Here is a 14,245-nt window from a genome sequence, read left to right on the forward strand (position 1 = left end):
TTAAATTTCCTGTGGTTCCTAGGTTCTAACTGAGTCTCCTTTGATTGTTTAGTCATTTTCTCTTTTTGCTTTAAAGATTCTTATTTTGTCTGGCTTTCAACAGTTGACTATGATGTTCCATGTATGGCTCTTTCTGTGTTTATCCCACTTAGAATTTGCTGAGCTTCTTGAATGTGTAGATTAATGTTTTCCCACAAATTTGGGATCATTTGTCCATTATTTCTTCAAATATATTTTTAAAGTATTTTTATTTATATATTTTTAAAATTTGATTGTGATGGGTCTTAGTTAGCACATGGGGTCTTCAGTCTTCACTGGGGCATGGGGTATCTTTAGTTGCAGCATACAAACTCTTAGTTGCAGAATGTAGGATCTTGTCCCCTGACAAGGGATCAAACCCCGGTCCCTTGCATTGGGAGAATGGAGTCTTAGCCACTGGCCCACAGAGAAGTCCTCTCTTCAGATATTTTAAATGCCCCTCTCTCTTCTTCTGGGACCTCTATTGCTTGTATGCTGGTATGCCTGATGGTCTCCCACAAATCTTTGAGCCTTTGCATTTTTCTTTATTGTTTTTCCCTCCCTGTTCTTCAGATTAGACAGTCTCTAGTAATCTAGCATTATGTTTGCTGGTTATTTTCTTCTGTCAGCTCACATACACTGTTGAGCCACTTTGGTGAATTTTTCATTTCCGTTATTGTACTATTCAACTCCAATTTTTCCACTTGGTTTGCTTTTAAGGTTTTTTTTAATTTAATTTAATTTTTAATTTTTTTTAATTTTTTAAAAATATAAATTGATTTATTTTAATTGGAGGCTAATTACTTTACAATATTGTATTGGTTTTGCCATATATCAACATGAATCTGCCACAGGTGTACACAGTGGTTGTTTTTTTTTAATGTGGACAATTTTTAAAGTCTTTATTGAATCTGATGTCTGAGTCTTTATTGCTTCTATTGTTTTACATTCTAGTTTTTTGACCTTAAGGCTTGTGGGATCTTAGTTCCCTGATCAGGGATCAAACCCACCAGAGGAGTCTTACCCACTGGACTGCCAGGGAAACCCCTGTTTTTATTTTTAAGCCTGAATTTTAGGGGTTTTTTTTTTTTTGGTTCAGCATAGCTTAGTGGTCAGTCAATGATCAGTCAATCATCAATTAATCCAGATTATCTAGTAAGGCTTATACTCTTTGCTAATGAATCTGTTTATGGGTTAAAGTAGTATTGTTATAATATTGCATTGCTTCAGATCAAATCAACCCCCTCAGGCAGCAGAGCTGTCAGTCTTCACAGCCTGTTTTACTCTGGTAGAACTACCAGGCCAGAGGGCTAGGGAGTGGGAGATAGAAGCAGCTACAAGCTAAAACATCACAGCAAATTTTTCTTGAACTAATTCTTCTCAATTTGTTGTATGCTTCTAGTCAGTTTCCAAAGTCCTAAAATGGTTGTTTTTGGCAATTTTGCTCAGCTTTTTTCTTGTACTTTTGGGAAAAATTTGCTGAGTTTCTCATTCAGCCATTTTGAAAATCCCTTCAAATGTTTGCCTTCAATTTTTAGTGATCCTTCTGAAACAACTAAGGTTAGCTTTGACTCAGAAAAGAGAAAAAAGAAAGATAAGAACCCATTAAAGAAAATGGAAAGCACCAAGCGTAAAACCAAAGGAAAATTTTGGTATTCATCCTAGCTAATCTCAAAATTGTAACCTAAAGTAAGTTGAGGTCACAGCCGAGTTCTCCTAAACTCTGGAAGAAGAACGTCTAGATAATTGTGGGGAAAGAGTCATTCTTCTGAAAATAATGTCATTTATTTTGGGGCCAAACTTCCCTAATGAAACTTCATCCTATATCTATCTGTTAATTTAGGCTAAATTCCTTAGTCTTAAACTTAGAGCACAGCACAAAAGGAGAAATGCAATCTCATTTATGTTTTATGCTTTTTTTTCTTCTAGCATCTAGAAGTTCTCTATGGAAATCATGGAAAGAAAGAGTTATAAAGCGACCTGCAACAGCTCATGCTTTAAGACCAGATCAGATGATTAGTGATCAATTTGCCACAAAAACAAAGGTGTCAGAAATCCAAGATATGCTTCAGGAACTCATAGGTACTTCACTGTTCAATAAACTGGAAAACAATGCTATTAAATATATATCATCAACAACAGTAAACCTTTCTAAAGCTTTGAGTACACTAAATGATGAAGTGAAAGCTATTAACCTCCATACTTCTGATACATATGCAAATGAGACAGTTGAAAGAGAACAAGAGATTTCCCTGAAGATAATAGAAGATCTCAGTAAAAGAAATGAAATGCTTCAGCAAAAACTTCAAGAAGCAGAAGAAAAATATGAACACCTTATTCGATCCAAAGTTGTAGAGCACCAAGCATTGCCCACATCAACACAGAAAATGTTACCTGAGCCTTCTCCACAATCAACCATTAGCCAAGCTGACACAGAAAACAGTTTAGACAGTATTTTGACCAAAGAATTTGAAAACATGGTAAATGAGGCCCCTCAAAAAGAGACCAAAGCCTTGGGAATCAAGTCGGACTCATCGCAATTATATGCCGCCCAAGGTGAAACAACTCCAGATTTAACTGACCAGCAGAAAAAGTCTTCTGGAGAGATCACTGAAGATAAGATATCAGTGAAGAAAGGTGGTGCCTTTCAGAAAGATGGGGCTGATGAGTTCCAGTCACAGAAAAAAAAGCGTACAAAAGGCCTGTCTGTGCAGGAGACCTCTGAATCAAATGTGAATGATGATAAAGGTAAACAGAAAGTCACAGGGACCAAACTTGATCACCACTTAGAATTACAAACACTGGATAAGAAGAGAAACGAAACAAAATCCTTTCCTGAAGCCAAATCAAAGTCACTCACTGAATCAAAAAGTCAACATTTTCCTTCTGATTTCCCTTCTGACAAGAGTCAAGGTGGTAGAAGTGGAACAAGTGGTAAAGTGGAACAAGTGAGGGAGGCTAAATCGGAACATTTACAGAGTAAAAGTCAAATGTCTTCAGAGAATGAAGAGGAGCTCACCACTGAGCCAACAGACAAAGATGGCAGAAAGGAGACGAGTAGCGCACCAGAGCCATCCAGGTGGAGCAAACTTGATCTTTCCTCTGAGAAAATAAAAGGAAAGAAACACCGTATCTCTCCAGGAAGCACTACAAGAAAAGAAGAAAAATCTGAAGAGAAAGATATGTCAGTCTTCACGAAGAAATTCAAGTCTCTTGAACTTGCTAAATCAGGTGTTCCAGATGACAAAAGTGAACAGAGTAACCTAGAAGAATTTCAGAAAGCCATAGAGTCATTCCTTAAAGAGAAAATTGATAACATAGGAAAGCCCTGGGATAAAAAGACTGTGTCAAAAGAAGAGTTATTATCAAAAAGATCAGAAGTTGAGAAATTAGGAACCATAAAGACAAAAATGGAGGAATATTTCCAAAAAGTGGCTGAAACTGTGACAAAAATCTTAAGAACATACAAAGATATAAAAAATGAAGGACAAATTGGAGAGAAACCTTTGAAACTAAGAAAGGCAGTCTCATTTATGCCAGAACGGCATTCTCAGGAACCAACTAGTGCACAGTCAGAAATTAGCACCTTAATTTCACAGGAGAGGCTTGACCCACTAACTGACAATTTTATAAGAATGATCTTGACTGAAATAGAAAGTGAAAGGAATGTTCCAGAAGCCTCTACAGTAGGGACAGACTATAAAGAGAAGGAAAAACAAGAGCTAGAAGAAAGGAGGTTTGAGATGATAAAGAAGAATTTGGAGAAGGAAGAGGCATGGCTCCCAGTGAAGGAGGGAAAGCAAAGGCAACAGAAAGAGAAACAGTGGCAGGAAGAAGAGGTGTGGAAGGGACAGCAAAAACTCAAGATACAAAAGCAGATCGAGTCAGATGAGAAGCAAAAGCAAAGAGAAGAAGAGAGAGAAGGGTATCAGAAGTCAAAGCAGCAGCAGTTGGAGGCATGGAAACAAACAACAAAACAACAAGGTGTGCCTTTGGAGAAGGAGAAAGGACAGCAGATGATGCAGGTTCAGAAGGAAGTGAGACTTCTGGAGCAAGAAAGCAGTTTGGAGAGAGAGGAGAAGCAGAAGGCAAGGAGAAATGTAGGGGACTATGAAAGTCAGAAGCAAAATACTGCAAAGGAGATGAAGACATATGAACAACTAGAAGGGGTGCTCAGTCAGACTTCAATCACATTGTCTCACAGGTGGGAGAGCACACAGAAAGACATACCGCAGACACACCAAAGAACAGATTTCACTGGGAACCTTAAGAAATTAGGGGATCTGGCTGAAGGAAAGCATCGCATTCCAATCACTACTCCCATCTCCACACAATCCTCCTCACGTGGACCCTCTCCTCTTTCTGGAGTGTCTCTTGCAAAGTCCATCACTCTTACCTCTAGGCTTGCCCAAGCAAAGGAAATTGACTTCACTTCTGAAAAGGCTGAGGCACTGAAAATCATGGACACCTTTAATCAGGTTCAGGCGTTGGGGAAAACTACTACTCCTAAGATGCCTCGGGGTTTGGGAGTGGCTCTCAGTGCAGAGCAGGCCCAGGCTCTGGGGATTCCTGTTACTCCTCAGCAAGCTCAAGCTCAGGGCATCATGCTCACCCATCAGCAGGTCAAGGCCTTGGGAGTCACTCTCACCCATGAACAAGCTCAGGCACCAGGGATTACTCTCACCCCTCAACAGGCCCAAGCACTGGGGATTCTTGTCACCCCTCAGCAAGCTCAAGCTCAGGGCATCACGCTCACCCCTCAGCAGGCCAAGGCACTGGGGGTCACACTTCCCCCTGAACAAGCTCAAGCAACAGGGTTCACCCTCACCCCTCAGCAGGCCCAAGCACTGGGGATCATTTTTACCCCTGAACAGGCTCAGACACCAGGGATCACTCTGACCCCTCAGCAGGTCCTGGCACTGGGGATTCCTGTCACCCCTCAGCAAATCCAGGAAGTAAGGGTTTCTCTCACCCCTCAGCAGGCCCAGGCACTTGGGATTGCTCTCACCCCTGAACAAGCTCAGGCACCAAGGATCACTCTGACCCCTCAGCAAGCCCAGGCACTGGGGATACCTGTCACCCTTCAGCAAATTCAAGAAGTAGATGCTTCTCTCACCCCTCAGCAGGCCCAGGCACTGGGGATTCCTGTCCCCTCTCAGCAGATACAGGAAGTGGGAGTTTCTCTCACCCCTCAGCAAGCCCAGGCACTGGGAACCATTCTCACCCCTGAACAAGCTCAGGCACCAGGGATCACTCTCACCCCTCAGCAGGTCCAGGCACTGGGGGTTCCTGTCACCCCTCAGCAAGTTCAAGCTCAGGGCATCAGTCTTACCCCTCAGCAGGCCCAGGCACTGGGAACCATTCTCACCCCTGAACAAGCTCAGGCACCAGATATCACTCTTACCCCACAACAGGCCCAGGCACTGGGGATTTCAGTCACCCCACAGCATATCCCGGATGTGGGGGCTTCTCTCACTCCTCAACAGGCTCAGGCTTTGGGGATTCCTATCACTCAGTGGGCTGAAGCTCAGGGCATCACTCTCACCCCTCAGCAAGCCCAGGCACTTGGGATCACTCTCACCCCTGAACAAGCTCAGGCATCAGGGATCACTCTCACCCCTCAGCAGGCCCAGGCACCGGGGATCACTCTCACCCCTGAACAAGCTCAGGCACCAGGGATCACTCTCACCCCTCAGCAGGCCCAGGCACCGGGGATCACTCTCACCCCTGAACAAGCTCAGGCACCAGGGATCACTCTCACCCCTCAGCAGGCCCAGGCACCGGGGATCACTCTCACCCCTGAACAAGCTCAGGCACCAGGGATCACTCTCACCCCTCAGCAGGCCCAGGCACTGGGGATCACTCTCACCCCTGAACAAGCTCAGGCACCAGGGATCACTCTCACCCCTCAGCAGGCCCAGGCACCGGGGATCACTCTCACCCCTGAACAAGCTCAGGCACCAGGGATCACTCTCACCCCTCAGCAGGCCCAGGCACTGGGGATCACTCTCACCCCTGAACAAGCTCAGGCACCAGGGATAACTCTCACCCCTCAGCAGGCCCAGGCACTGGGGATCACTCTCACCCCTGAACAAGCTCAGGCATCAGGGATCACTCTCACCCCTCAGCAGGCCCAGGCACTTGGGATCACTCTCACCCCTGAACAAGCTCAGGCACCAGGGATCACTCTCACCCCTCAGCAGGCCCAGGCACTGGGGATTTCAGTCACCCTGCAGCATATCCAGGAAGTGGGGATTTCTCTCACCCCTCAACAGGCTCAGGCACTAGGGATTCCTATCACCCCTCAGCAGGGTGAAGCTCACAGTCTGACTCTCACCCCTCAGCAGTTTCAGGATTTGGGGATCCCTGCCACCCCTCAGGGCATCATCTTTACCCCTCAGCAGGCCCAGGCATTGGGGATCCATGTGACCCCTGAACACGCCCGTGCCCTGGGGATGCATGTCACCTCTGAGCAGGCCCATGCACTAGGGATCACTCTCACTCCTGATCAGGCCCAGGCACCTTGGGTGTCTCTCACTTCTCAACAGGTCCAGGCACTGAGGAGCCACATCACCCCTGAGCAGGCACAGGCTCAGGGCATCACTCTTACCCCTCAGCAGTCTCAGGCACTGAGAATCCCTGTCATCATTCCACAGCCTCAGGATTTGGGGGCCCCATTCACTTTGGGACAGGCTCAAGCATTGGGGATTTCTCTCTCTCATGAACAGTTTGCAAAATTAGGGGTTCCTCTCACCTCAGATAAAGTGTATGCCTTAGAATATCCCCACATCCCAGAACAAATCCAACCTTTGGAAGCTCCTTTCACCCCAGGGGAGGCCTGGTCCATGGGTATTACTGTTAGGTCTGTGCAGGACCTAACATCAAGAACTCCTCTTTTTAAGGAGCACCCCTTACCACCCTGGGCTAGTCCTCCTTCAGGACATACACTGAAAACTGGGATCTCTTCCATTACTGATAAATCTGTCACAAAACATGCTCCTCACACTCCTAACGAGTCCCCAGTATCATCTGCTGCTATTGCTGAGGAGTCCCCTGTATTTGAGGTGCCTTCTACTCCTTTCCGTATGTCAAGGTTTCCTCTTCAACAAGCCCCCTCTGAGAAATTCTTGGGAATGAGGATTCCTTCAGACCCTGGGAAGCCCCTGGCACCACAGACTTCTCCTTCCTCCAGACAGACCCTAATGTCTAAGGATCTATCAACCTCTGTTCCATTCCCAGCACCAGTTCCCAGTCCAATATCTGGGCTCTCTCCCACTCCACAGCAGCCCTTTGAATCAGAGGCCCTCCTTAGTTCCAGGCAATTCTTCATATCTAGGGACTCTATGACACCCCAGCCACCTCTGATATTGAAGCCCTTTCTTGACCTCAGACAGCCCCTTATATCTGGAGTCCCAGTCACCTCTGTGCAGATTCCCCAAATCTGGGCTCCTCTCTCTCCTAGGAAGCACTTGGTTTCTGGGACTACTTCCATCCCTCAGGAGCTCTTGAAATCTGGACCCTTAACACTCTCTGAGCAGTTTCAGGCATCCCAGACCTTTGCCACTCATAAGCAATCTCCTGGGTTACAAGCCCCTTCTACCCTTGGGCAGCATCTGCCACCAAGGACCCTTCCTGGGCAAGCTTCCCCTCTATGGGTCTCTCCCACCCCTGGGCGTCCCCTAACACCATTGACTCCCTCAACCCCTGAAAAGCCACAGAAAGATTTGTCCTCTGCTGTCTCTGAGAAAAGGAAGGAAAGATTGTCAATTATTTCTTCTCTGAAATTGAAATCAGTATCAGTCCATCCCAGTGCTCCAAGTTTCAAGGTAATTCAAGCCCCTTTCACCACTAAGAAGTTCCAAACAGCAGAGGTCTCTGACACTTCTGAAGAAATCCAGATACCTGAAGATCATTTTGCCGTGGAACGATTTAGAATGTTTAAGTCCCATCTCACCGATTACAAGACACCAGTATCTCAAGCCCCTTATGCTGATGAGGGGACCCTTCCTACTACTCTCATTAAGCCTGTAACTCCACTACCTTCTCTTATTACTACTCAACTACTCAAAACACGGCAGAGCTCACCTTCTGAATGGGACCAAAAATCCCAACTTCCCCCTATCAATAAGCCCTGGGTACTGACTTCAGTTTCAGATACCAGGCAACCCAAGATGATGGTGCCCACTTCCTATCCCCAAGAGCTCAAAGAACAGAACTATTTTGTTGATGTGGAGGCTCAGCGGAAGAACCTGATACTCTTAAATCAGGCCACAAAAGCTTCTATACTCCCTTCACAGCTACACACAGAAGCTAGGAATCTCATAATTGAGACACTTCGTACAGACAAAGTTCGGCTGGGATACCTATTCCGCAAGTACAATGCCTATAGACTGATCCAGCGTGCAAGGTAGATGTAAATATTATGTGTCTAGTTGTCTGATTTAGTCCTGATTTCAAATATCCTCCCTCATTACGCTATCAGTATATATTATTTGTCAGGTTAGGTGTTCTAAAAGATTCTCTTATAGAAGGTTTGTAAGATGGAAGCATATTTAAGATATCAAAAGGAGGTATATTTTTTAGAAATAAGAAATGTCATATAATACCCATTTCACTCATATATATCTCTAGCAGAGATTCTAAAATATATTTTGAGGCTCATGGTTGATCTCCAAAATATCAACTTCAAAAGTTTAGAAATGCTTGCAGTTATTCTGAATTACTTTAATCTTGCATTCACCAGAAGACCTATGATTCTTTTTTTTTTAATTTACTTTTTATTGCAGTGAAGTTGGACAGAAGATCTATTAAAGTGGGAGATTTCAGGCAGGTTTATGTACTTCATGTTGCCATAGCAGCTTTGATGCTAGAATGACCTACAGGAAACATGTTCTAGTCTTGATTTTTTAAATTGAAATTAACCTGCCAATTCTTGGCCTTTGTGTTTGAGGTTGTCAACTTATTATTTTGGGGATTTTAAAAACATTTTTTTTATTGTAGAAATTCTTTCCCCTTTTTAAAATAGTTAATTTATAATACTGTGTTATCTTATTTGGAGAATTTTTCTAACCTAAAATTATAATATGTCAAACTAAGATCAACGATAGAAAAAGCTATCATTAATTATAGAAACAATCTATGTCATTTATTCAACAAATACTTATTGAATACGTACTATTTGGCAAGCACTGTTCTAGATGCTATGGATATAGCAGTGAATAAAACAAAGTACCCTGGTCTCATGATATTTACATTTCTGAGAACTGAATTCATTTGAAAACTAAGCACTGGAATAACAAGGTGTAAAAGAAAGACATTCAGTGTATAGACAGAAATTTTCATTTCAAAATTGGTTACCTTAGAATTGTTGAAATATTTTCTACTCTATAGTGTGTTTTTCTCTTCCCAGAATGAATGTTCCTAGTCTTGTTGTTGTTGTTGTTCCTAGTCTTTTAAATCTGTTTTTACACATAAGCACTTTCATCCACTTAAGAATCTGAAATAACATGTTTCTGGTCATTCTCCAGTTCCCTCATGTCTTGTTTTCTTTGTTATATTAAATTAAAATAAATAATTGCATTCACCTGGTGCAGTATTTTAAAAAATACAAATGGCGTGAAAAGCCTCCTTAGTATTCTTATTCTTGGCCATTAGGCCCCTCCTTCAGGGCTACCCAGGTATTCCACCCAGAGATACTTTCTACATATGTAGCAAAGAACATAGGTTCTTTTATCCCACTCTTTAGACATTTAAAATTACAATGTTTGATTTTTTCATAACAAGCTAGAATTTAGATATTAATATATAAAGAGTCTACTCATTCATTTTACAGTTTTATAGTTCTCCAAAGTCTAGATTTACCAGAATTTACTTAACTTTTGATGAGGTTAACATAACATTTATGCTGTTTTCAATATTTTGCATTATAAAAATATACTTCAATGAACAATCTTGTATATACATATGTATACATGTATGTATGTTCCTAAAAGTAGAACTTCTAAATCAAGGGTAAGCATTTTGTAATTGTGATAAATTTTTTGTCAAATTGTTCTCCAAAGAGGTTGGAACAATTTATATATCGGTCAGCATTATAAAAGAGTATTTCCCCACAAATACTATCAACATTTTTGTTCATTGTCAATGTAATGAATGAAATATGGCACTTCCATGCTTTCACTTGCATTACTTTTATTATAGATTGAAGTTAAGCATCTTTTCACAGAGTTAAGAACCATCTGTATTTTATTTTCTGTGACGATGCTATTCAAATGCTTTGCCCATTTTTCAACTGGGTTATCAAGTTGTTTTTAAAATAATTAATTAATTAATTTTAATTGGAGGCTAATTACTTTACAATATTAAGGTGGTTTTTGCCATGTAGCGACATGAATCAGCCATGGGTGCACATGTGTCCCCCCATCCTGAAGCCCCTTCCCACCTCCCTCCCCACTCCTTCCCTGGGTTGTTTCAGAACACCAGCTTTGGGCATCCTGCTTCATGCATTGAACTTGCACTGGTCATCTGTTTTACACAGGGCAACAGACATGTTTCAGTGTTATGCTTTCAAATCATCCCACCCTTGCCTTCTTCCATACAGTCCAAAAGTCTGTTCTTTACATCTGTGCCTTTTTCGTGTCTTACATATAGGGTGGTTGTTACCGTCTTTCTAAATTCCCTATATACGTGTTAATATTCTGTATTGGTGTTTCTCTTTCTGACTTACTTCACTCTGTATAATAGACTCCAGTTTTATCCACCTCATTAGAACAGACTCAGATGTGTTCTTTTTTTCTTTTTATAGCTGAGTAATATTCCATTGTGTATATGTACCACTGCTTTCTTATCCATTCGTCTGCCAATAGATCTCTAGGTTGCTTCCATGTCCTGGCTATTGTAAACAGTGCTGTAATAAACATTGGGGTACATGTGTCTCTTTCAATTCTGGTTTCCTCAGTGTGTATACCCAGAAGTGGGATTGCTGGGTGATATGGCAGTTCTATTTCCAGTTTTTAAAGAAATCTCCGCACTGTTCTCCATAGTGACTGTACTAGTTTGCATTCCCAACAGTGTAAGAGGGTTCCCTTTCTCCACACCCTCTCCAGCATTTATTGTTTGTAGACTTTTTGATAGCTGCCATTCTGACTGGCATGAGATGGTACCTCATTGTGATTTGCATTTCTCTGATAATGAGTGATGTTGAGCATCTTTTCATGTGTTTATTAGCCATTTGTCTTCTTTGGAAAGATGTCTGTTTAGTTTTTGGCCCAATTTTTGATTGGGTCATTCATTTTTCTGGTATTGAGCTGCATATGCTGCTTTAATATTTTGGAGATTAATTGTCAGTTGCTTCATTTGCTGCTATTTTCTCCCATTCTGAAAGCTGTCTTTTCACCTTGCTTACAGTTTCCTTTGTTGTGCAAAAGCTTTTAAGTTTAATTAGGTCCCAATTGTTTATTTTTGTTTTTATTTTTGTTGCTTTCTTAATTGATTTCTGGGACCTGTTCAAATATTGAGAAAATTAGCCCCTTGTCTGTGAAATAAACTACAAAACTTTCCCCACTTGTGTTTAGACTCTCCTTTTGGTGGGTTTTGCTTTCTAAATAATTTATATTTTTATATGTTTATATTCAGTTCAGTTCAGTTCAGTCACTCAGTAGTGCCCGGCTCTTTGTGACTCCATGAACTACAGCACACCAGGCCTCCCTGTCCATCACCAACTCCTGGAGTTTACTCAAACTCTTGTTCATTGAGTTGGTGATGCCATCCAACCATCTCATCCTCTGTCATCCCCTTCTCCTCCTGCCCTCAATCTTTCCCAGCATCAGGGTCTTTTCAAATGAGTCGGTTCTTCGTATCAGGTGGCCAAAGTATTGGAGTTTCAGCTTCAGTATCAGTCCTTCTAAAGAATATTCAGGAGTGATTTCCTTTAGGATGGACTGGTTGGATCTCCTTGCTGTCCAAGGGACTCTCAAGAGTCTTTTCCAATGCCACAGTTCAAAAGCATCAATTCTTCAGCACTCAGCTTTGTTTATAGTCCAACTCTCACATCCATACTGTAAAAACCATAGCCTTGACTAGACGGACTTTTGTTGGCAAAGTAATGTCTCTGCTTTTGAATATGCTATCTAGGTTGGTCATGACTTTCCTTCCAAGGACTAAGTGTCTTTTAAGTTCATGGCTGCAATCACCATCTGCAGTGATTTTGGAGCCACTGATTCCATTGTTTCCCCATCTATTTGCCATGAAGTGATGGGACCAGATGCCATGATCTTAGTTTTCTTAATGTTGAGCTTTAAGGCAACTTTTCACTCTCCTCTTTCGCTTTCATTAAGAGGCTCTTTAGTTCTTCTTCACTTTCTGCCATAAGGGTGGTATCATCTGCATATCTGAGGTTATTGATATTTATCCTGGCAATCTCGATTCCAGCTTGTGCTTCTTCCAGCCCAGCGTTTCTCATGATGTACTCTGCATATAAGTTACATAAGCAGGGTGACAATATGCAGCCTTGACGTACTCCTTTTCCTATTTGGAACCAGTCTGTGTTCCACGTCCCATTCTAACTGTTGCCTCCTGACCTGCATACAGATTTCTCAGGAGGCAGGTCAGGTGGTCTGGTATTCCCATCTCTTTCAGAATTTTCCAGTTTATTGTGATCCACAAGGTCAAAGGCTTTGGCATAGTCAATAAAGCAGAAATAGATGTTTTTCTGGAACTCTCTTGCTTTTTCAATGATCCAGCAGATGTTGGCAATTTGATCTCTGGTTCCTCTGCCTTTTCTAAAACCAGCTTGAACATCTGGAAGTTCATGGTTCATGTATTGGTAAAGCCTGGCTTGCAGAATTTTGAGCATTATTTTACTACCGTGTGAGATGAGTGCAATTGTGCCGTAGTTTGAACATTCTTTGGCATTTCCTTTCTTTCGGATTGGAATGAAAACTCACCTTTTCCAGTCTTGTGGCCACTGCTGAGTTTTCCAAACTTGCTGGCATATTGAGTGCAACACTTTCACGGCATCATTGTTCAGGATTTGAAACAGCTCAACTGGAATTCCATCACCTCCTCTAGCTTTGTTCACAGTGATACTGCCTAAGGCCCACTTGACTTCACATTCCAGGATGTCTGGCTCTAGGTGAGTGATCACACCATCGTGATTATCTGGGTCGTGAAGATCGTTTTTGTACAGTTCTTCTGTGTATTCTTGCTACCTCTTCTTAATATCTTCTGCTTCTGTCAGGTCCATACCATTTCTGTCCTTTATTGAGCCTATCTTTGCATGAAATGTTCCCTTGGTATCTCTAATTTTCTTGAAGAGATCTCTAGTCTTTCCCATTCTATTGTTTTCCTCTATTTCTTTGCATTGCTTGCTGAGGAAGGCTTTCTTATCTCTCCTTGCAATTCTTTGAAACTCTGCATTTAAATGAGTGTATCTTTCCTTTCCTTCTTTTCTTTTCACTTCTCTTCTTTTCACAGCTATTTGTAAGGCCTCCTCAGACAGCCATTTTGCTTTTTTTCATTTTTTTTCCTTGGGGATGGTCTTTCTCCCTGTCTCCTGTACAATGTCACGAACCTTTGTCCATAGTTCATCAGGCACTCTGTCTATCAAATCCAGTCCCTTAAATCTATTTCTCAGTTCCACTGTATAATCATAAGGGATTTGATTTGGGTCATACCTGAATGGTCTAGTGGTTTTCCCCACTTTCTTCAATATAAGTCTGAATTTGACAATAAGAAGTTCATGTTTATATTAATATTTTCAATAATGCTTTGTGCCTTATTTTAAAAAGCCCTTTCCACTCTGAGAAATATATTTTTTTAAAATTATTTTGAGATTTCTTATAGTACTTGAATAGTTGATTATTAGTATTTTGGGGCTTCCCAGGTAGTGCGAGTACTTTCTTCAACTTACATCTAAATTTTGCAATAAAGAGTTCATGATCTGAGCCACAGTCAGCTCCCGATCTTGTTTTTGCTGACTATATAGAGCTTCTCCATCTTTGGCTGCAAAGAATATAATCAATCTGATTTCAGTATTGACCATCTGGTGATGTCCACGTATAGAGTCTTCTCTGTGTTGTTGCAAGAGGGTCTTTGCTCTGACCAGTGCATTCTCTTGGCAAAACTGTTAGCCTTTGCCTTGCTTCATTTTGTAATCCAAGGCCAAATTTTCAGGTTACTCCAGGTATCCCTTGACTTCCTACTTTTGCATTCCGGTCCCCTCTGTTGA

The 14,245-nt window shown here is 42.0% G+C and overlaps 1 protein-coding gene across 1 annotated transcript in view; it reads left to right on the top strand.

Moving 5' to 3' along the window:
- The window catches only part of FAM186A (family with sequence similarity 186 member A), a 135,766-nt gene that overhangs the window by 55,315 nt on the left and 66,206 nt on the right, over positions 1-14,245 (top strand). The window contains exons 4-7 of the mRNA XM_018049024.1: positions 1,948-4,385; positions 4,566-6,227; positions 6,264-7,300; positions 7,409-8,425. Coding sequence (XP_017904513.1) covers positions 1,948-4,385; positions 4,566-6,227; positions 6,264-7,300; positions 7,409-8,425 — 6,154 coding nt within the window. The remainder of the gene's footprint in view (positions 1-1,947; positions 4,386-4,565; positions 6,228-6,263; positions 7,301-7,408; positions 8,426-14,245) is intronic.

Source organism: Capra hircus, chromosome 5 (genome assembly GCF_001704415.2).
Source record: "Capra hircus breed San Clemente chromosome 5, ASM170441v1, whole genome shotgun sequence".
NCBI lineage: Eukaryota > Metazoa > Chordata > Mammalia > Artiodactyla > Bovidae > Capra > Capra hircus.